The sequence below is a fragment of the Lethenteron reissneri genome, chromosome 15 (genome assembly GCF_015708825.2).
Source record: "Lethenteron reissneri isolate LAM-NWPU_2019-01 chromosome 15, ASM1570882v1, whole genome shotgun sequence".
Classification (NCBI taxonomy): domain Eukaryota; kingdom Metazoa; phylum Chordata; class Hyperoartia; order Petromyzontiformes; family Petromyzontidae; genus Lethenteron; species Lethenteron reissneri.
Genome location: NC_083793.1, coordinates 3,454,800 through 3,476,763, shown reverse-complemented (window position 1 = coordinate 3,476,763; position 21,964 = coordinate 3,454,800). Strand labels below are relative to the sequence as shown.

General features: G+C 51.4%; 1 protein-coding gene across 1 annotated transcript in view; it reads right to left on the bottom strand.

The window, feature by feature from the left end:
- LOC133342590 (A disintegrin and metalloproteinase with thrombospondin motifs 20-like) overlaps positions 1-21,964 on the bottom strand; it is a 160,991-nt gene that overhangs the window by 36,662 nt on the left and 102,365 nt on the right. The window contains 9 exon segments of the mRNA XM_061551813.1: positions 2,005-2,278; positions 4,919-5,048; positions 5,776-5,905; positions 8,425-8,591; positions 12,639-12,734; positions 14,522-14,639; positions 16,462-16,598; positions 19,199-19,380; positions 20,731-20,876. Coding sequence (XP_061407797.1) covers positions 2,005-2,278; positions 4,919-5,048; positions 5,776-5,905; positions 8,425-8,591; positions 12,639-12,734; positions 14,522-14,639; positions 16,462-16,598; positions 19,199-19,380; positions 20,731-20,876 — 1,380 coding nt within the window.

The window sequence follows — 21,964 nt, the reverse complement described above, 5'->3', positions numbered from 1 at the left end:
ACTAGCAACCACCAAACAAAGAAGTATGGGGCAGTGTGGGTTTGTGAGTGACACGAATGTGTGCGTGCGTGTGTGTGTCTCCATCAGAGAGCCCAAACAATAGGGGCGAACGCTCAATGTGAATGTCAGACCCATTTGTCATCAGCTGGGCGGGCTACAAATAACCGTAAGGATACAAGCCCTGGCCCCGGCAATTTGACTCCAAGCGTGACCAGAGGTAACGTAATCCGCAGGCAGCTACTCCGGATCCAATTCTCTCCTTGTGTTTTGAAAACGTAATCCATTGCTGCGCCCAGAGCCCCCCCTTTGTGAATTGTGTTGAAAATGCAACACTATAACTGTTTGGATTTGCAGTTTGCTGGATTTGGAATGCACACAGGCATGCCAGTGTGTCCGTATCTCCACACACACACTAACTTACCCACCCATTAACTCACTAGCTCACAATTCACTCAATCCAGCATTGTCACAAACTTACTCTCCCACACTCACACATCAACTCACTCATTCACAAACGACTTATCCACTTTCAGTCAACCACTAACTCAACATTCACCCACTATCATTATCATCACACACTCTCCCACACTCAGACACATCTACTCACTTACTCACGAATTACTTACCCACACTCAGCCAACCACTAACTTGCTAAACATTCACCCGTTTCGACAGCATCACACATTAACTCAACAACAATGCGTCGAGTGGTTGCGACATCACCACAGCACTTGTGCCAGGATAGGTGCACTTTGAGGTCGCGTGAAGTGTCGAAGGCTCAATTGCAGGTCAGGGCCAGATGTTGTGGGTTAACTCACTGAGATCACCGCACACCATATACTCTCACACACACAAATACACGGATACCCCGTGTAGCCTTTAACAGCCCCTTGGTGAAAGTGCTGTTTGCGAGCACCTGTGAAGTCCGGCACACCACATGAAGGGGTGGTGGACGGTCAACACCACGCCCAGTCACCTTTGTCTCCCCAGTGTTGATGGTTACACATCACCCCACTTACTCATTTAAGGCTGAGTAGACCTAGGGGAGGCCCAGGACTGGTTCAGATATTCGACATTGCTATTGGATCGTGAGCAGAAATTGAACTCAGGTCGCCGGGTTAATAGCGCAGTGCGCAAACCACTACCGCTCTTCACTGATACAAACTCTCACACACACACACCGCACACACGCACCATACACTCACACGTGACCCCGTGTTGTCACAACATGTGAGCCGTCCATGAATGATGAGAGATGCAGTTACGAATATATGCATTCGCAAAACATTGGACAAAGAAGCGACGTATCGTCTTTCTTGGTTGCTGGGGCAATACGAGCACTGTTAGCGAGCACCTATTAAGGTCGGCATGGCGCGCGAGGGGGGGCGGGGGGGGGAGGGTAGCGCCCGGCTACCTTTATCTGCCAGGTATTGATGTGTATACATTGCAACAGGCAGGCCTACGCTCATTTCAGAGATGAGTTGAACTCGGAGAGGCCCGGGTGAGCGGCAGCCTAGAAATGTAATGCGTCTCAGAGGGCGTCTAACAAGGAGATGCGAGCGATGGAATCGGTTCATGTGCAAGTGCTTAGGTGGGTTATTACACCATCAACCCACTATTACACGTACATCAACTCACTTATTCACTCACTGAGATATTGTCCACTCTCAATCGCTCAATAACTCCGTCATGAACTCAATTGCGCACTCACTCACTCACCCATCCACTCACTCACACACCCATCCATTCACTCAGTCACCCACCCAAACACCCACCCACTCACTGAGCCAATACCCATACGCCCACTAACATACTCACTGAGCCAACCTCTCACCTACTCACTCTCTGAGCCAACCACTCACTCATCCAATCCATTCACTGCTCACCCACCCACCCATTCACTCGCTCGCTCGCTCACTCACCCACCCGCCCAATCGCTCACATGCTCACCGAGGCAACTACGCACTCGATCCGTCGCTCGCTCGCTCGCTGGCTCCCACCTACCTCTGACCACGGCGAGTATCTCCACGTCACCAGCTTGCACTGGCCGTAGCAGGCCTCCCGCGTGGACGGCTTGGGCTGGTCCCTGCAGTGCGCGTCGTCCGTCGGGTGAGAGGGGCTGCCCCTCCTCCCCGCGGGCACCGCCGCGTCTCCTCCGGCCGCGGGCGGCTCCTCCGCGGCCGGCCCGCCGACGGAGTAGCGGACGCAGCGCACATCCAGAGTGCGGTGACCCGAGCCGCACTCCGCCGAACAGTCGCTGCGGCCCAGCACGTGCCACCTGCGGGGAGTTGTGTGTTTGTGACTCTCCTCTCAGCCCCCCTGCCCCGCGCCACCCCTGCAGCCACCAACGCGTCGTACTGCACGGAGGCCTTGCTAACGCGTCGTACTGCACGGAGGCCATCGTTTGTCCCACCGCTGCGTGAAGACCTCCCCACCCCCACCCACCCCCCCCAGCAGCCATTGCGGCATCGTGCCGGTTATTCGGCCATACTTCCCCCCCCCGTCCCACACACTGACCAGCGTGGGGGGATACAGAGGTGGGGAGCGTTGGCCAGGCGTAACTCTCGAGAACTGATGAGAAAGTGCCCAGTCACGCTCATCTGGTCATAGGTGTTGGCTAAAAAGTTAAGAAGAATGCAACATGAATTACCGTAACATCTCCATGATGACAAATATCAACACGGAACCCAGCAACATTTCATAGGCTACAACATGCTGATGAGAAGCGGAAAGATGAAACCAGTTGAGGGTTTGCCTGCTTAATCAATTGCTGCTGGAAATGCGTCGGTAGAGACGCTCCTCTTGGCTGATGGACTTAAATGTAATGCTATGAGATATATTGCCATCGCAGTAGACTATTGGTTATTCATTGTTTCATAACAATGAGAGATGTTTGTACTTATTCGTAATAATGCAACCTTGCAAAAACACCCATTTAAAGAAAGTCAGCACATTCACAGCAACGTATACAGAATGCAACTGTAAGCTGCTTGAACATTAACTTAGGTAAATTAATAAATAAAACTGACTTCTTTCTTTTACTGGAATGTTTTGCAAATAATGTAATAAGCATACAAATACACTTTTTAATGAAACAGCAGACACGTACTTATAACGAAAACTGCACCAGTGCCAATAAAATAAATGTATTAATTTTAAGGCCCAAAAAAGCCACACTTAATTGACCTGGATTTCACAGTGATTTCACAATAAGCCAAGAAGTCACTGATACCACAAAAAAAACCTTTGGAAAGTCGTAAGAGCTACGCTTATGAAGGCAGCGGTTGGAATAAGCACTCGTGCTTTGCTGCAAGTGAACATTTCATCCCATTTCATTAACGACAGCAGCTTAGATCTGTCACGTACAATGTTGGTCCGATCTCAAAGCTGCAGATGTGTCATACAATAGCAGCACACAGCCTTTAATGCCCCGTCTGCTGCAATTTGCTGTTTGTTCAACTGCACTCGGCGCATGTCAGATATACTGCGCACGGTAAATGTGAAATCCACCACGCTGCCTTTAACTTGCATAATGCACTGCAATTTGCAGTCCTTAGTCGCATCCACTGCTGGATGAGGGTCTACCCAGGCTGTGTGAGTTGTGGGGGTTGCGTAACCATACTTCACCACGCTGGTCAATGCGGATTGGTAAAGAGCTTTCCCAGGACCGGTTTCCTCACTTAATACGTAAGTGGGGTTTATTTTTTTTATCTTTTGTTGCGTACAGAAATTCCTGTGTAGGCTGAGACAATAAATTCGTCACACCAGAGAAAGCTGACTTAATCACGGGTGGCTGCAGCCCTAATTGGAAGCCGGGATCACAGAAGTGGAGGCTCGCTGCCCTGACAGCGCGAACCACCCGGCCACCCCAACATGTTGATTCTAGATAGACTCATGAGTAAGAAAATGTCTCATCTTGTTCAGAGGGATGTCGCGTCTTCTAACACTGTTAACCCATTGCCCTCCCCGACTTGAATTTCTTGCCATTGTGTCATGCTTCCTCACACAATGAGCTTGCAATCCGGAGGTTGCCCGGTTTGATCTATCGATACGGTATTTTAAACAATGGGAAGTTTTCTTAAATCCCTCCGTCTCTGCCCACCCAACAATATAAAAATGGGTGCACCACAGTTTGGAGATTGTCAGATCGTGTGCGGTGCGGAAACATTAAGTTAAACCAGCTCTTCCAAGACGTTTGGCCAGCGTGGACGAGTAGGCCAAAGGCCCTTTAGGCGAGGGCTCCTTGTGAATCTCACTGGTGGAGGCCTGTCCGCCAGCAGTGGCGTGAGCGAGCACACTTGTAGTGCTGCACCTTTACTCCCTGATCAGCGTAAAAATAATAATATTTTTTATTTACTTTACCAGGCAAGGCCCACTGAGCTATATGGTTTTTTTTTCATAAGTGACCTGGTCATAAATTATAGCTCAATCAGACGCATCCACTGAACACGTGGCACGGTGGGCATTCAAGTGAAGGACAGGAAGAGGAGGCGGGAGGGAGTGAGGGAGGGGGGGGAAGGTAGATGAGGGAGAGAGGGAGGGGAGATAGGGGGGAGGGAGATGAGGGATGGAGAGAGGGAGGGAGGAACAGAGAGAGGGAGGGAGGGGAGGGAGGGGATGGAGGGAGGGAGGGAGGGAGGGAGGGGAGGGAGGGAGGGAGGGAGGGAGGGGAGGGGAGGGGAGGGAGGGGAGGGAGGGAGGGAGGGAGGGGAGGGAGGGAGGGAGGAGAGGGAGGGAGGGAGGGGAGGGACGGAGGGAGGGAGGGGATGGCGGGAGGAGGGGGAGGGAGGGGAGGGAGGGAGGGAGGGAGGCAGGGAGGGAGGGGAGGGAGGCAGGGAGGGAGGGGAGGGAGGGAGGGAGGGAGGCGGGAGGGAGGGGAGAGAGGCAGGGAGGGGGGATGATCTCGGCACGGTGTTACCTTAACTCACACTCTGAGTTGCACGGCTCGGACAGGGACACCGCGGGCCTCGGCTGCCCGGCGCAGCGCTGCTCCGACACGGGGTGGCGGTCTCCCTCGCGCACGCACGCCACGCGGCGAGAGCGCTCGCCTGGTGCGCCGGATCGGGGGGGGGGGGGGGAGACAAGCACGGTGGGGCGAGGCACGGTCACGGCTCTTAGATAAGAAACAAAAACGTGTGTCCTAGGTCTTCCCTAGGTCGACTTAGCCTCAAATGAGCACCTGCTTGCGCTGTGCGGTGTGTAAAAACATCGCCACTGGGGAGTGGCGGCGGCCACCTAACCCCTTGTGAGATATGCTCGGCCTTCAGGAGGTGCTCGCTAACAGCACTTACCCCGACAGTCTGTTACGGCTATATGGGGGATCTTTGTACGTGAAATAAATAGTCACTTGAAGGGACCTCAGCAGTAGTTCTGTGATATCACCTTCTGCGACCCGTTCTCCAACACAGAGAATGAACATTGCTTCATCAATGGGCAGTTAGTCTCATGACAATTGGAATACGTCTGCAATTCAAACGAACAAAAAGGGTATACCTTAAGTTTGTCAGGAAAAGCATGCATGTATTCTGCGTGTACGTTGAACTTCTTTTGCACCGCACGTAGCCGACCGTGCTAATCGGAGGTGCCAGGGGAAGGAATAAAAACCCAACGTCTCCTCACCTCAACCACAACCTCAGACCTGAGGTGGCCTCGCACCTTAAGGGGTTCACAACTCTGTCCAGGGCCACTGTACACATGCATGTATGTTGGACTTCTTTCGCACCGTACATAGCCAACACGTGCTCGAATTGGAGCGCGTGTTGACTTTCAACGCACCTTGGCAAATGCGGCTGCAGTCCTGCCAGGGCCCGTACGGGTCCCAGACGAAGCGCTCGCTCTGCTCCTCCATGGGCACGTTGAAGGTGTAGTGCACGTCCGGGTTGTGCAGGCGGCCCACGGACAGCACCTGGGAGGGCGAGCGCAGCAATGCAGCGACCGTCTTACTTCCCGTCGCACGGCCGCTGACGCGGACGCTGAGCGACGGCTGCGATTTCGCATTCGGGTTGTCGAGGCAGACAACCGCGGAGGGAGCAGCGGAGGGGTTGTATCGCTGCGACGTCTCCTGCGCATTTGTCGATCGGGCATTGCGTCGTTACACGTTGTACGGCCTTGTTCTGGGTGACCACAGTCGCACACTACTGGAGAGTTTTTCATTTTCCATTTGTGCATCAGGTATCCGCATGCACTTACGTGGTGTGTGCAGTGGACGCGGTTTTAGGGTGGACCGTGAGCTGGGAGATGGCTGCGGCCTTCACGCGGCCTGCTCTGTTGAGTGGACGAATCACGACGAATGCCGCCCCCAACGCGGCGACCGAACATCGGTCATCGATCTCCCGGTCTCCAGAGCAACAACGCAAGGCACGGTGACCGGAGGGTCGAGTGACGACGCGATCGTTAGCCTCGTATGCGACAAACGTGGACAAGCGTCGAGAAGCTAAGAGCTCGGTGGGCCTTACCCGATTAAATAAAATAAAATAAAAATTATTTGTGAACAATTTTTTTGTGATTTGCTTACCTTTCCCATACTTTGCACCCCCTTCGTGTTTTTGTGGTTTGTTCTTGTAACGTTCTGACCTGCCCCTACTGGAAATCGGTGAAAATTTGCTTCACAGCTCATCAGATTCGCTTCAGTATAAATGAAAATTCTGAGAATATTCGCATCGTCTCGTTTGTACATCTTTCTCGCTGCACCGTCCCATGCTTACCCACTGCCTAAAAGTAAAATTAGAAAATAAATCTGCATACCTGGTAAATAATGCAGTCTTGCGGATTTCAACGTAAGCATCGTAAGCAACGAATCCACACACCGCAGCATTTCGATTGGATGGCGATTGCCTCCTATTTGTGATCTGAAGCCAGCGTTGGGAATCTCACCATTCCCATGCAGGAGAAAAGTCTATCAAACGGACAAAGTGCTTTGATTTCCACTAATGTGGTACTTATTTTGTCTGCTCAGGGTCCGCTATTTGCACCTGACTTAACAACCCAAAGGTTGCGAGTTAAAGACTCATTTGCGGATCAATTCAGCCCATAATATATCGAGCGTCAAAACTATAAATCATATGGAAAGTAAGTCAGTTATTTTACTGAGAGATTTAGTCTCTGCCATAGTAAAGTGGAATTTCCACTATTGGCTCAGTATGACCAATTCAGGTGAGTATCAATGCTCGCTTTGCCAGTCCGAATTCACATATGAACTTGAATGCATTTCAAATTCTCTTGCTGGCAACATTACTACTAAACACCACCAATATTACCAACATCACCACCACCATAACCACTATCATCACTGCTAACATCACCACCACTAACACCACCACAACCACTATCATCACCACCACTATCGTCTTAACGCATAACATTTCCCAAGAGAAACACCGTTTCAAAGAGAAACGTACAACACTACAATGCATTAACCAAGTGCCAATTGAACTGCCCACGCACAACACGACATTGATGTCGGCTCCCGGGGCAGCTGGGATGAACGGCTGATGAAGTAGTGACAGCTCGCGATAGATTGACACGTGCCGACAGCTCACGGATTCAAGTGTCACCGTGACCTGAGGCTTGCCAAACCCTCGCCTTGCATGGCAGCAACAGGGACGTGATACGCGCTGAAGATTGGGCCATGACAGGCAGGGAACTTCAGCTACTTGGAGATGACAGGGTGAAGTGCAGAAGCTTAAATGGTGCAAATCGCCCTGCCATCATTTAGTTGTCTGTGTTGTTCTGTTTTTCATAGGGCACAACGCAGGGGTAATACATCATTACGTTCATTATTATGTTAATTAATGACATTAGTATTATTATTATGGGCACCACAGTGGTTAAATGGTAACTATCTCGCCAGGTATACAGGAGGTCGTGGGTTTGATCTCAACCCTGACGTCTGCTGCATGTTCTCGCTGTGGTCGCGAAGAATTTTCACCGGGGTCCTTAGGGTTTTTCCTCCACAATTATAATCAACGTGCAATTAGAGTATTTGGCTGCTATACATTTCCACATGATAAGCCACAAAGTTGAGCTATCATTTGTGATCCAGGTCGCTTCTGAATAAGAAGCTAATAGCTCTGTGGGCCTTACGTGGTAAAATAAAAAAAATGTGTTAATATAAAAAGTTTTAGTTTCGTTTCAATAGTTAAATAGTTTAGTTTAGTTAGTTTTTCGAAAAAATTGAAGTAACTGGAAAGAGAGGACATAAGAGATTGGTGCCAGAAAGATGTTGCACTACTTGAATAAATTGGCACAAAGACAGAGGAAAGTGTAAACAAATGAATAAATGTGCAGTGGACACCAACGAGTTTATCTGCCCCATGGCTCGTGATGATGATGATTTTAATCAAGCGCGAGGCTGTCGAGACGACGCTACGTCTCGCAGGACCTCGCGGGGCACTGGGGCGGGCGGGGGGAAGGCCTGTGGCTTGCCTGCAGCACGACATCCTCGGGTATGCGGTCGGTGCAGTTGATGCGCTCCGTCGCGTGGTCCGAGCCGCTGTACTCGAGCACGGCCACGCCCACCTTGACCTCGCGCTTGAACATGCTCACCACGAAGTTCCCGTTCAGCAGGAAGTCGCCCTGTGCCCCGGTCAGCGCTGCGGACGGCGGGGAGAAAGAAGTGCCGACACAAAGCGATTGGCGTTCGTAACGCCTTCATAGGCTCGTACGCCACGGAGGGTTGCCGAGCTTTCCCGCAGACCGACCACGGATATATTTTCTCACTCGGCCTGAGTCTTTCGCACCTGCAGAAAGTGTAATTGCAAAAGACTCCGCACGTCCGATTAGCACGGATGGCTGCGTGCGCTGCGAAAGAAGTTCAACATGATACATATGGATAAAGTAGGGACACGACTGTATATACAATATATTCAGGCACTTTTTGTAGCACAAACCAAAAACCTGCCTGTTACAAAGAATAAACAAACTGCTGCAGTTTTCAGTTGGAGTGATTTTGCACCCACGATTAGAGTGAAAAGCCATTATCATCATCAGTTTTTAGCACAAGGTTCCACAGCGGTTGGTATTCCAGCCCAGAGGGGCATGAGATTGCAGCAACTGAGCGATTATACTCTCGTAATAAAGGCGCGGCAATCGCTGAGAAATCTCCGCGTCAGCCGAATTAGCCGTCGAGGTCCAAGAACGCCGCGCAGCCACACTTGGGAAAATAAGCAGGCGTGCAAAGGGCTTAGGGAGGCTTTCGATAATGAACTGCAGATAATCATAATAATTCTGAGCTAATGGGGAAATTTCTGTACACGCCACGACTTGCCAGAGTTCAAAGCCTCCTATGTAATAAAAACAAAATGAAAATCCCTTTAGACAACAACGAAAAAAAATCTCATTAACAAATAGGACAATCCCAGTCGTTGGACTTGTGCTGAGGGATCCAAAAAAATAAGGGCCTCGTTGTTCGCAAGCAATCAAAGCAGATTACAGTGGAAATAACGCAATACATTCCACCATGCACTGACGATGGCTATCAGTGAGAGTGAGTGCCAGGTACCGGGGATTATGTGCATTAGTGGTGACTGCACACACACGCACACACACACGCGCATTCACCGCTCAGTGGCAATAAAATATTGCATCGTTAAGTTTGGTCGCGGAATTCCGAAACGCGAGCCAAATTGCTCTGGTGGGTTTTTTTTTGCTCATTTCAGCAAGAATCCAGGACTCTTGATGGAGATGCACAGTGGGGGTGAAGGCAAAGTCGGGCGGATAACGCGTACACTCGAACATCCACACGGAGCACTGACGTTGGCCTTCTGAGACACTTATATTTAAAGCTTTTGTGACTGCAGGGATTCATCTTCTTGGTTCTTTCGGTAAAGTCACGTAGAAGGACTAGCAATCCGCATGTAACTCCAGATCAGTCTCGTGATATGGCAGTGGAAGCAGAGGGCGCGTCTCTAAAACACCATCACCACCTCTGTCCACCCCGCAGTATCAATGGGTTCACCACGTTCAGTCGATCCGCAGGTCGTCTGTGGCGGGGTAAAGCGTGGAGACTTCCGCTGATCTGCAACACCTCAGGCCAGTGTGGAAGAGAAGGCCAAAATAGCTCTCTAGAGCTCCCTCGAGTGGAGTCTCTTCTGCCCGCAGTGGCATGAGCGGGCACTTGCAGGGCTGCACCTTTACCTTTGATATGCATGACAACAATAGCTACAGCCGCAATTTGCCACTAAGTGGCGGTGACGTAACCACAGCCCTTGTGCCAGGTTAGGTGCATTCATATACATTTATTTAACCAACTCATCACACAATATAGCCTCTAACGTGTTCCATAAGGCTTCGTTATAACTGTCCTGCTTTGTGCTTTTCCCATTATCTAACATCCAAAAAAATTTAAAGTCCCAAATCCACTGATTAGGGTCGATGCCCCCTGGTTTAACGTTTTCCCACATCGAACATTTAATTCCGCTGATACCCACTGCCCCCCCCCCCACCACCGCACCTCTGAAAACACGAAACCGAGATTTCGCTCCCTCGCACGTGGGTAAAGTCCACAATACAATTTAACTTGCATTGTATGGTTACATTAATACTCACGGGCATTCACGAAGGGACTATGCAAATGTTCCACTGGGCTGTAGTTTTAGCTGAGCCTTTGTTAACACCTGACGACGCTGGCCGTAATCTCCAGGGAAAGGTCGTGAGTAAAAACATTTGCCACAATACTGCTCGCCTTTCAAAAGTGCTCCGGATTTTTCTGAGAAAAAAAAACAATCGGCACGTTTGCCCGCGACGTGACACCCCGATTTGATTGGCTGCGAATTGGAACAACACCAGTGCGATCTGACCCAAAAGTAACTCATTACGAACCATAACGTTGGTCGTGAAAGCCTTCGTATGATAAAAAATGAAAACAATTCTACCGTGCAAGTTTTCCCGGTTGTGCCGCGTGGAGTTTGGCGACGGGCGAGTAACGTACAGCTTCAACTTTTATTTTTCTAAACAAAATTTCTCAACGAATTGTGGAGCCTATTTGGCTACCGTTGAATGCGCCATTCATAAACGACAATTAAATCAAGAGTTCCGTCCTGCCTAAAAATCCTCCACCCCCCCCACACACACCTCTCATCCAACATCCATTCCCCAGGCACAGACTCGCTAACCAGCGGGGGCATTCGATGTGCAAACTCGGCCAATGCTATCAGATTGCTTACAAATAAAACTGCCTCTTTTTCTCTGCAGAACCTTGGACATGCGCCCTGACTGGCACATTACAAAACACTCCTTTCCGTAATCACATTAAGCCTCAGAGAAATTAAGCCCTGCAAAGCTTTCCTTTCTGCCTCTCCTTTTTTTCCGCTGCCCCCTTATTATCTTGCACTCATTTAGAGTCAATTCAATTGCTTTCGGGCCCCCGCTTTGATTCAGCAAGAAGAGGGCATGGGAGGTGTTTTCACGATGCTTGCCAAATCTTGGAGATCAGCGTGTAAGGTTACGTACGCTTGCTTTGTTTTGCTCCGCTTATTTTGAAAAGGAGGGGGGAAAAAATGGGGAGAGGAGGAGGGGGGGGGCGGCGGGAGGTTGGTGATGTTTTGCTTGGGAAAAAACAAGCTACGAAGAAGAGCGGGTACACTGCACTTACACGTTTATTTTTTATTTTTCGCCAACTTATTTCCTTCTCTCTCGCCCGTTCGGAATGGAGGCTGGCGGTCCAGGCTCAGTCCCCTTGCGGCCAAACGGTCAGAGTGCACGAAATTTCAACATTTCCCAGCGGGGAAAAAAAAAATCCAAAATGATTGGATCAGAGGCAGTTTGTGACCTACTTCCAATGAACGCCGGACACTCGCTCCCTTCAGAACATTCTTGCGGTCGAATTGGCGAACGACGCAGTGTCTGCAAATGTCATGGTGCAGTTCCGTGCAGGAAATGACAAAGGCAACGATCGGCACGCCGCTGCTAACGCAGCCGAATAAAGACGCTTCGGAATGCCGATCACGACTCGCTTACAATGCAGCGTGTGAAGTGACTACAGCAATGTTCCACAGCTTGCCACACTTGTAACGGGGAATCAAGATTGCATCAGTCTCCCACCACTCTGCATGAATATCTACGTGTGTCCTGAACATAAGTGGGCACTGGAGTGGAGAATTTTGGGTGTTTCTGCAAATCTGTCTGTGCATATGTATACGAATGTGAGTGTGTGTGCCGTGCCGGCCTTCATAGATGCTCGCTGCCTTCCCCTACTCCTGTTCCCTTCCCCTTGTGTTGATCACCAAGTAAGGTATCATATCCGGACTCATTCTCGCAATGCGTCTCAACCACTGTAGACTTAACTCTGTACTTAACCACCTATCTCTCTCTCTCCGTCACTCTACAACTTGCTCATTCAAGCCACTTAATGGCCACCTCCCGCTAAACGACAGTGTTGGATGAAAGGTACCTCAATGACATTGTATCAGAGCACACGGGCGCACAAGCAGCCCTACGGGCGCACACGTGCAAGCAAATACGGCAGCCCCATTCATCCACACATCCGTCCACGCACCCACCGATCCGTCTGCCTGCACTCTCACACATCCAATCCATCCATCCATGCGCCCACACGTAATAGACTCAGCTGTCTGTCCGCCAGCCCACCCGCCTGACTGCTCGCCCTCTCGCCCGCCTGCTCTCTGATCGTAGCCTCTCACCCAGGTAGTTGTCATCCTCAGGTTTCCCCGAGAAGCTGCGCTGCAGGACATCGATGCTGGTGGCTCCAGCTGGGATCCTGACCACTGTGTTGTAGCCTGGATGGTGGTGTAAGACACACACGCACACATGCACGCACACGCGCATATACAATATATGCGCACATATACAATTATACATATGTGTTACACTCACAGGCATTTTATCAATCCACTGGATACTTGAGCACTGAACAGTGCGAGTTGGTGAAGGCGGAAAGTATGAATGTCGGAGCATAGAAGTACGGTGCAACTATGGGATTTGCTGCACTGCCATCTGCAGAACACCACGTAGCCCAAGCTGGCACGTATGGTGGCTAGCTATTGAATGACTATCTGGCTCAACCCTGAAATGTCAAGGAAGTAGTTTGCCGGTGATTTGATCATCGGCAAATTTATACATACCCACGTATGTATTTAGAGACATTCATATTCATATATATTGTACATTCATACACAGTGCCTACACTTAACTCCACGACACGTGGCCTTGCTGTACCCATTTACACTGCTGTGTGGACAGAGGCAGTGGTGGTGGAGGATTGAAGAAACGTGCCTCAGCGTTTCAACCGCCACGCCGGAAGAAAACCAAATCGAACCGGCAACCTCTGGATTGCAAGTTCAATTTCGCTGGCCGTCACGTCACGGTGGCAATCCACGTGTTAAGTAATCGTGCCATCCATTTGGACCTCTTCGCTTGGTTCACAATGTGGTTGCAGGAATACCATGCTATGTTTTGTTTTTGAAATAGCAGGGATGTTTCACGCGCTATATGAGAATCACTCACAGGGAATAAACTGCTTTTGGTTTTGCATATGAGGCTAGAAGAGATGTGGCGAGCTTTACTTGCAAGCCAGTAGTCGACAAAACGCGTATTTAATCATTTCCCTGCGACATTTTTACGTGTTTCCTACTGCCGGCGCGATCCACGAATTCTGAGAAAATGCCATGGGTCGATGCAAAGCGTGGTCATTCCACGCTGCTTTGTTAGGGATTCCTAACAAACCAGCAACGGCTGGGATTGTTGTCTGGGATGCGACCTCATGGACAGGCGTCAGGGGCTCGGCATTAAACCCACGACCTCCCGTACACCAGGCGAGGCAGGTAAAACATCTCGCCACCACGCAACTTCGTTCTAGACTTGAAAGGCCGGGGAGAGCAATCGGTGGCGAGGGCGACGGCTTGGCCCTGAAACTGACACCTTTTTTACAAGGAGTCATGTTTGCATAGACCACAATACCTGCAGTCATAATCCAAACAAAAACATAACTCTGATAATGTATGCACTGTCCTTGAAGTTGATTAGTCCACACCCGAGACAGCTTTCCTTAGAGCCTAGTCTCACATGGGTTGGACCAGATGATGCCTTTTGGCGTCATCTGGCTGCAGGTATTGTGGTCTATGCAAACATGACTCCTTGTAAAAAAGGTGTCAGTTTTGTTGCCAGATAGAAGGGTAAAAAACCAATTATCATATTTTGTTACTGGCAAATGAGGTTCCAATGGTGTAAATGCTTACCCCGAGCTCTCATACTCTGATGGTGCATTGTCTTTGAGTTGTGCGCCTTTTGGCGTCATCTAGTCCAACACCATGTGAGACTAGGCTCTAAGGAAAGCTGTCTCGGGTGTGGACCAATCAACTTCAAGGACAGTGCATATATTATCAGAGTTGTGTTTTTTTGTTTGCATTATGGCTGCAGGTATTGTGGTCTATGCAAACATGACTCCTTGTAAAAAAGGTGTCAGTTTTGTTGCCAGATAGAAGGGTAAAAAAACAATTATCATATTTTTAACTGGCAAATGAGGTTCCAATGGTGGCTTGGGCCTTGCTTGAGGGACGCCGCGTACCGTACTGCACGCTGTGGAACGTCCCGCTCACGGTACGGCATGACGAGTTGTCGCCCCCGCACACCCCGCACTTGTCTCGCTTCGCCCTCGAGTTGAGGATGTGGTCGCAGCCCGCTTGCTGTGGTGGGGGAGGGGGGGGGGGCAGGCACGGCGCACCTCCGATGAGCACGGTTGGCTACGTACGGTGCGAAAGAAGTTCAACGCGCGTGCATACAAAAACTCAAAAGCTAACGGGTGGGCCCGACACACTCGACGTTAAACGAACCTTAAGTGAATGTTTCACCATAAAACGATTCGCTTTGTTACACCACGCATTCTGCTCTAGATCTCGCATTCTCTATGCAAGTAAATATAATTAAAACACTGCAAGAATTTTGATGGGGAACTGAGTCTTCAGCGTGAGACATTAGGGGGGCTCACCCCCCCATCCAGGCACCCTCCCAGCCCCTGCCCCAGCCCACCCCACTGCGTGTGGCCAATTGACTCAGCGGCCTCCTTCAAGGCTGGAAGGGAAATTGAAGGAGAAGAGAAAGCAAGGTGGCTAACCGTCCCCACGCTCAAGCAAGCGCCGGCCTTTTCTCACCGCTGCCGGTGACCTCGAGCTCTGAGCTCGTCGTGGAAGTTCCACATTCCTCTGACGGCGAGGGGGCAGGGGAGGCGGGGCGAAGGTACCAGCCTTGTCCCACGTCCGCGCGTCGATTCCAGCGAAGCGCTTGGCTACCGGCGTGGATGGCTTAACCGTCACGCCATCACCGCCCCCGCCCCCCACCCCCCCTCGTTCCCGCAGCCCAGCGCCGCCACGCGTGATAATGGAGCGAGCAGGGATTGGTGCAATCAAAGAGTGAAACCGTCGCCCCGCGTGTCGTGCCGCCACCCACAGCTCACGGCATCTGGGGTTACAGCCGTCTCGCGAGGGGACGGCCGAGTTTCACCTGGTGTCAGAGCACCCTGTGGTGCGAACATAAAACTCGCGCGCGACAGAGGACAACTTGTAAACGCTTGGTTCTCACGCGCACTGTTTTGGAAATTGAATGCACGTAATACCCTATGTTTTACGTCTCTTCGATATTTTATTCTTTTTTTTTGGGGACTTTTTTTTTTTTCCAACTGAGGGGGAGTTTCCCGTGCTTTCGTTGCCGGAGCGCCCCTTCTCAAAACAAAGCAAGACCGCCGAACGAAGAGCAATCGCTGGCTCTCCTCAAATATAAAGAGGGGGATGGGGGGGGGAGCGGGGGCGTGCTCCGTTTGATAACGAAGGCACGCTCGCACGCACACTTCTTACGCGGCGTGTCCAGCGATGCGGTAAAGCGAGCGGCAAAAAAAAGTGCTGCAATGACAGCGAGAGCCGTGTACGAGTGGAAAGTGCTGCCCGAAGCAACGGGGACTTTAAATGGCTCTTGGACGTGACAAAGGCTCCAGGAGCAGGTGGGACCAACACTGATCCATTTCCCAGCCCCACCCGCCCAGTGCTGACAACATTGAAACACTTTCTCCACACCAAATTCCCCACCGGGCCCCACTAGACCCGACTGGGCCCCCCGTGCCCCACCAGCTCGACCGGGCCTGCCCCCCCCTCAGGCCCCACTAGACCCGAGTGGGCCCCCCAGCCCTACCGGGCCCCACCAGGCCCCATTCGTCCCCGACCAGCCTCGCCGGGCCTACTAGCCCCACGGGTCCCTAACGACGCGCGGCCACTGCCTCGTAGACCCACGGGTTGAGAACCAGTTCAGAACGCACGGCGACAGACGGAAGCAGGTCGCATCGTTTCTTACTCCATCTCACGCTGAACACTCGAGCTCAATTTATTTTCACATTAATAGTGTCACGTTCCGCCACCCCCCCCCCCCCCCCTTGAGATTTTCTATGCTCCACACCCGGGGTGTGGCAAGTTGAGCGGCACCGTAGCGGGGCAAGGAGGGAGGGGGGGGTGATTGCCTCACCCTGCACAGCCCCTGCACGCAGATGTCGCTGGAGTCAGGTCCGCAGGGCGTCCCGTCGACCACGCGCTCCTTCAGCTGGTAGTACACCGTGGAGCCGGCCGCGCGGCAGAACAGCTTGCAGCGATCCTTCATGAGGACTGCCGACGGCGGGGGGGGGGGGGGCAGTGGGTGGAGGGGGGGGCACCACACGACGTACGGGCAGCACGGAGAGCTGGCTCGGTATTACAGATTTTAACGAGGAGCCGGCTTACATGTGGCGTGGAACAGAGGTGGTCCGGATGGGTCAGAGGTCGGATCACGACAGATTCTCTCAGATGCTCCAACACGTGCGACTCTAGTCTAGAATTGTTTTTTTTTTTATCAATCTTTAATTAAAATGTCCTCGCACAAAACTTGTAGCTGTTATGGCGAGGGAGCACTCTGCATGAGCCTGCAGCGTGAACTACGTAATTGGTCTTGCAACTGTTTGTATGTTTGTATATTTATGTGTGCGTTTAACTGGTGTGATATTCATTGTGTAAACTCATACTCGATAAGTTATAGATGTAGATGCTTGTGTAGGCGGCATTATGTGTTTGCTATGTACGTATGGATAAATCAGCACCCTGGATACCCTTGAGAATGAGATGTTTCATCTCAAGGGATTTGCCACGTGAAATATTTGAATAAATATTTTTCAAACTGCTATCACCCTGTGTCTGGGCCTAGGTAGCAGCCTGGGCCCAAATTGGCTTCTGAAATAATTTGAGGATGATACATTTGGCAACATCTCCGCACCGAGAATTGAAACATAATATCGGTTTCACTGTCACTGGAAGGGATCTCTACTGAGATATAGCTCTGTAATATCTACTTCCACGGGCTGTTCTCTAACACGGAGGATTGCACTGCTTTGCGAGGGATCCAAGGAGATATTTGTTTTCGCTCCATAACATGGCAACCATAACACAATGGAGATCAAATGGGGGAGTGGGGGGGGGATGATGAACAATATTTTATAAGAAACAAAAAAAATACTAGAATGTTGTTGCATGATGGATTGGTGTGTCTGGCACCACCATATCTGGCTAACTTTGTTTAGCCAGTGATGCTTTTTGCACGTGGCACCCAATACTCAGTCAAGGCTTAAGTAACCTGGTAGAAGCTCAGCACATGTTCAGATACCACTTGCCACTGATTTTATCCCTGCCTGGAAATCAAACCCACATGGCTGGGATCACAGCGCAGTGTATTAACCACAGTGCCACTGTGTGCCAAATGCATGCCGAGTCAAGCTCAGAGAGGCCCAGGCCAGGTTTGGATACATGTAACGTGGTGGTGGTCTGAGCAGTCACAATTAAAAAATTAGTTATTGGCATTGCAGCGCTGTGCTATGAACAATATGTCATTGTTTCCCAATGTTCTACAAACATATAAAACAAAACATGTAGATATCCAGACACAAGTACATGAACACACACAAATTAACAGCCACCTCCAAGGCACAAAGACACCCAGATGCACGTAGAAACAACCATATACACATATACACACAGACTCCCATATCTCGGTCAAAGCCAGATATCACTTGTGTAGCCTATATAGGCATTTTGGGCTAGTGTAGTTAGGGAATTCCAAACTATGGCCAGAATGGCACACGAAGGGGTGGTGTGGCCAGCACCACACCTTTCTCTCCCAAGTGGCAACATTTACACATCGCACAAGGGACTCATTTCAGGCTGAGTCAACCTAGGGAATGCCCAGGACCGGTTCAGATAATCTCGTCACTGGTGTTGGTGGCCGTGAGCGGGAATGAAACTCGGGTCGCTGGGTTCGTAGCGCAGCACACTAACCATTGCACTACTACTCCAAAGACAAAGATCTCCTGTGCAGCCTTGACAGACTGCAGGAGTGCATGAAGCTCGCTCACACACACAACCACCATTCACCACTAAATGGCGGTGACATCACCTCGGTCCTTGTGCCAGGCTATGTGCACTCTAGGGCCACGTGAAGTGTCGAATGCCCGCTGGCAGGTGGTCACGGGACAGAGCCAAGTGCCATGGGTTCACCGACTAAGATGACTGGCCGATGCACCACCTGTGCCCCCTACTGTGCCAAATTGCTGTGTTTTAGTCGCCTGGCGCTCCACTCGTTGTTGTGAGTGTTGCTCCTCTGCCCTCTGTTCTTGCTGGAGGGCGACTGCCCCAGAACTGCCCAGTAGCAGCGTCCTTCACGAGCCTCCTCCACAGAGGCGAATCTTGACATCACTGGTACCAATAATTGGCAAGACCACTCAGCTCCATATCCTCTCATGCCACACCATTACATCTCTCCTCCAGCCTGTGCCGCAACCGTTTACCCCTCTCTATCAGGCTGAATAAAAGCTGCTTGGGCATGCGGTGGCTGGGCGTGCGGTGGCTGGGCATGCGGTGGCTGGGCATGCGGTGGCTGGGCATGCGGTGGCTGGGCATGCGGGCTACATGACCCAGCCAACGCAGCCTCGCCTGCGGGAGGAGCTCACCGATGGAATGTGTCCAAACCTTTCAAGGATTTGTGATTTCCTCACACAAATCCAGCTCGGTTAAACCCGGGATGGATCGTAGGCAGGCCAGCCCTGAATGTTTCTAACTGGCGAAGATGTTCCATTGGGCAAGACACATGTTACACACGCCCACACAACGAGCATGAGCACAGAGATGCGCACGCCCCCCCCCCAAACACAGAACGCACAATGCTGCAGTGGGGCGGCACTCACTGCCGCTGTACTTGGGCATCCAGTGCACGGTGGGCGAGAGGCCCTTGATGTTGAAGTGCCGCCCGTTGAACTCGCCGCACTGCTCCTCGCGGAAGTCCCTGCGCCCCCGCGGGCACAGCTCCGTGCTGCACGAGCGGAAACGCAGCCTCCGACCCACGCAGTAGCGGCCCCCGTTCTTCGGTCTGAAGCAAGCAACGGCAGCGGCAGCAACAGCAGCAGCAGCAACAGCAGCAGCAATGCCAGCAGCAACAGTAGTAGCAGCAACAGCAGCAGCAACAACAGTAGTAGCAGCAACAGCAGCAGCAATGCCAGCAGCAACAGTAGTAGCAGCAACAACAGCAGCAACAACAGTAGTAGCAGCAACAGCAGCAGCAACAGTAGCAGCAACAGTAGCAGCAACAGCAGCAGCAACAGTAGTAGCAGCAACAGCAGCAGCAGTAGTAGCAGCAACAGCAGCAGCAACAACAGTAGTAGCAGCAACAGCAGCAACAGCAGTAGCAGCAACAGCAGCAACAGCAGTAGCAGCAACAGCAGCAGCAGCAACAGCAGCAATAGCAGCAGCAACAACAGTAGTAGCAGCAACAGCAGCAACAGCAGTAGCAGCAACAGCAACAACAGTAGTAGCAGCAACAGCAGCAACAGCAGTAGCAGCAACAGTAGCAGCAGCAACAGCAGCAACAACAGCAGTAGCAGCAGCAACAGCAGCAACAGCAGCAGCAGCAACAGCAGTAGCAGCAACAACAGCAGCAACAGCAGTAGCAGCAACAGCAGCAGCAACAACAGCAGTAGCAGCAGCAACAGCAGCAGCAACAGCAGCAACAACAGCAGCAACAACAGCAGTAGCAGCAAGAACAGCAGCAGCAACAGCAGCATCAACAGCAGCAACAACAGCAGCAGCAACAACAGCAGTAGCAGCAACAACAGCAGCAGCAACAGCAGCAGCAGCAACAGCAGCAGCAATGCCGGCAGCAACAGGGCCCTGTATTTTAATCGGCGGTCAAAACAAATCAAATCTTTGGTCCACGTGGTATCTGTGCCATTCTCGTAGCGCAAGGCGACACGAGGGCACTCTGCTTCACGTAGAGTCTGCAGTCATTGCGCAGGTCGGGTGCAAACGTTGCAAAGCGGGTTCATCCAATTAGGAAATTATGGAATAACTTTTAAACTTTATAATTCAGCAAAAATACGTACCGCAATGCTATTGGCATGAATGGCGCTAAATAAAATTAAGGTATTATTAATACGTGTGTGTGTGCGTGTGTACTATGTGAGTACCATAGCGGTCCTGGGACTCCCCTAGGTCGACTCAGCCTCAAATGAGTACCTGGTGCGGTGTGTAAACATCGCCACTGGGGAGACAAAGGCGGTCGGGCGTGGTGTTGGCCACCCACCCTCTCGTGCGCCGTGCCGGCCTTCATAGGTGCTCGCTAACAGCACTTGCCCCTACAGTCGGTTACAGGCTCTACGGGGGATCTTTGTCTTTGTGTGAGTAGTAGCGTCCTGGGGGGGGGGGGTAAGTGGGGGGGGCTTACTCTGGATGGGAGCACTCCCTTGCCGCCTGGCGGATTCCGCCCCCGCAAGAGCGCGAGCAGGGTCCAAACGGCCCCCAGGAGCCCCACTCTCCATCCACGGCGCGGTCATCCAGCTCGCGCACCACGCACAGGCCCTGCCGGCACACCTGGAGGGCACGCGCGGTCCCCCAAGTGGACAAAGATCCCCATTATAGCCTTGACAGACCGTCGGGACAAGTGCTGTTGGCATACCGTGTCAACCCGTACAGTTTATACCCGGTTTTCTTGTACAGGGAAAAAGAGTTTTCATGTCCATACGGCGTACAGCCGTTTCAATACGGGACAAAAAATCAACGTCTTTTTGTTTGTGTTTCTCCCTTGTGATGGGACTTTGTAGGATGAACGTTGAGATTTATAAAGGGCACGAGGTGACCAATAAGGTCTGAATGTGTCTGTAATAAGATAGGCACTGATAAGGGGCTGACAGGTGTGTGTTGGCGAGTAGCAACTGTGAAGGCCGGAGCAGCACACGAGGGGGTGGGCGGCCAGCACCACGCCCGACCGCCTTTGTCTCTCCAGTGATGATGTTGACACATCGCACCAGGTACTAATGTTTCAGACTGAGCCGATCTAGGTGAGACGCAGAACTGGTTCAGATAATCGTCCCTGGCGTCGGCCGTGAGCGGGAATTGACCTCGGGTCGACGGGTTCGTAGCGCGGCGTGCGCACTCGCTAACAGACACAAACAAAATCTGTGATGCTTTGCAAAATTAATAGTTTGATTTTGGGGGAGAGGCCACGTAACGATCTGGCCAGATATATGTCACAATAACCTCCAAAAATCCACAATAATCTGAAACCCAAGCGTTAAGCTGATTGTTGCAAACGTATCATATTATCAGTTTGCGAGAATGTCATTTGTTGATTCTCTGCACGTCGTAGTATCACGAGGAGATGCCGGTATTTGTGGGGATGCCACCTGCCATGGTGCAATGGGTAGCAGCACACCGGCCTTGCGATCTAGGGGTCGCCAGCTCAATTGGGCCTCTGGCTGCGGCGGTTGAAACAACGGTACGAGCTTCTCAATTTCCCCTCCCGCCTCTGTCAACCCCGCCGTATAAATGGGTACAGCACAGACAGTCGTTTGGCAGTTTGAATTTGGTGGAGTAAAGTGTTGGTACTCCCATTTCTTCCAGTACTAATTAAGACCTAAATGTCAAACAAGTGGGTGACATGTCCAGCCAACGTTATCCAA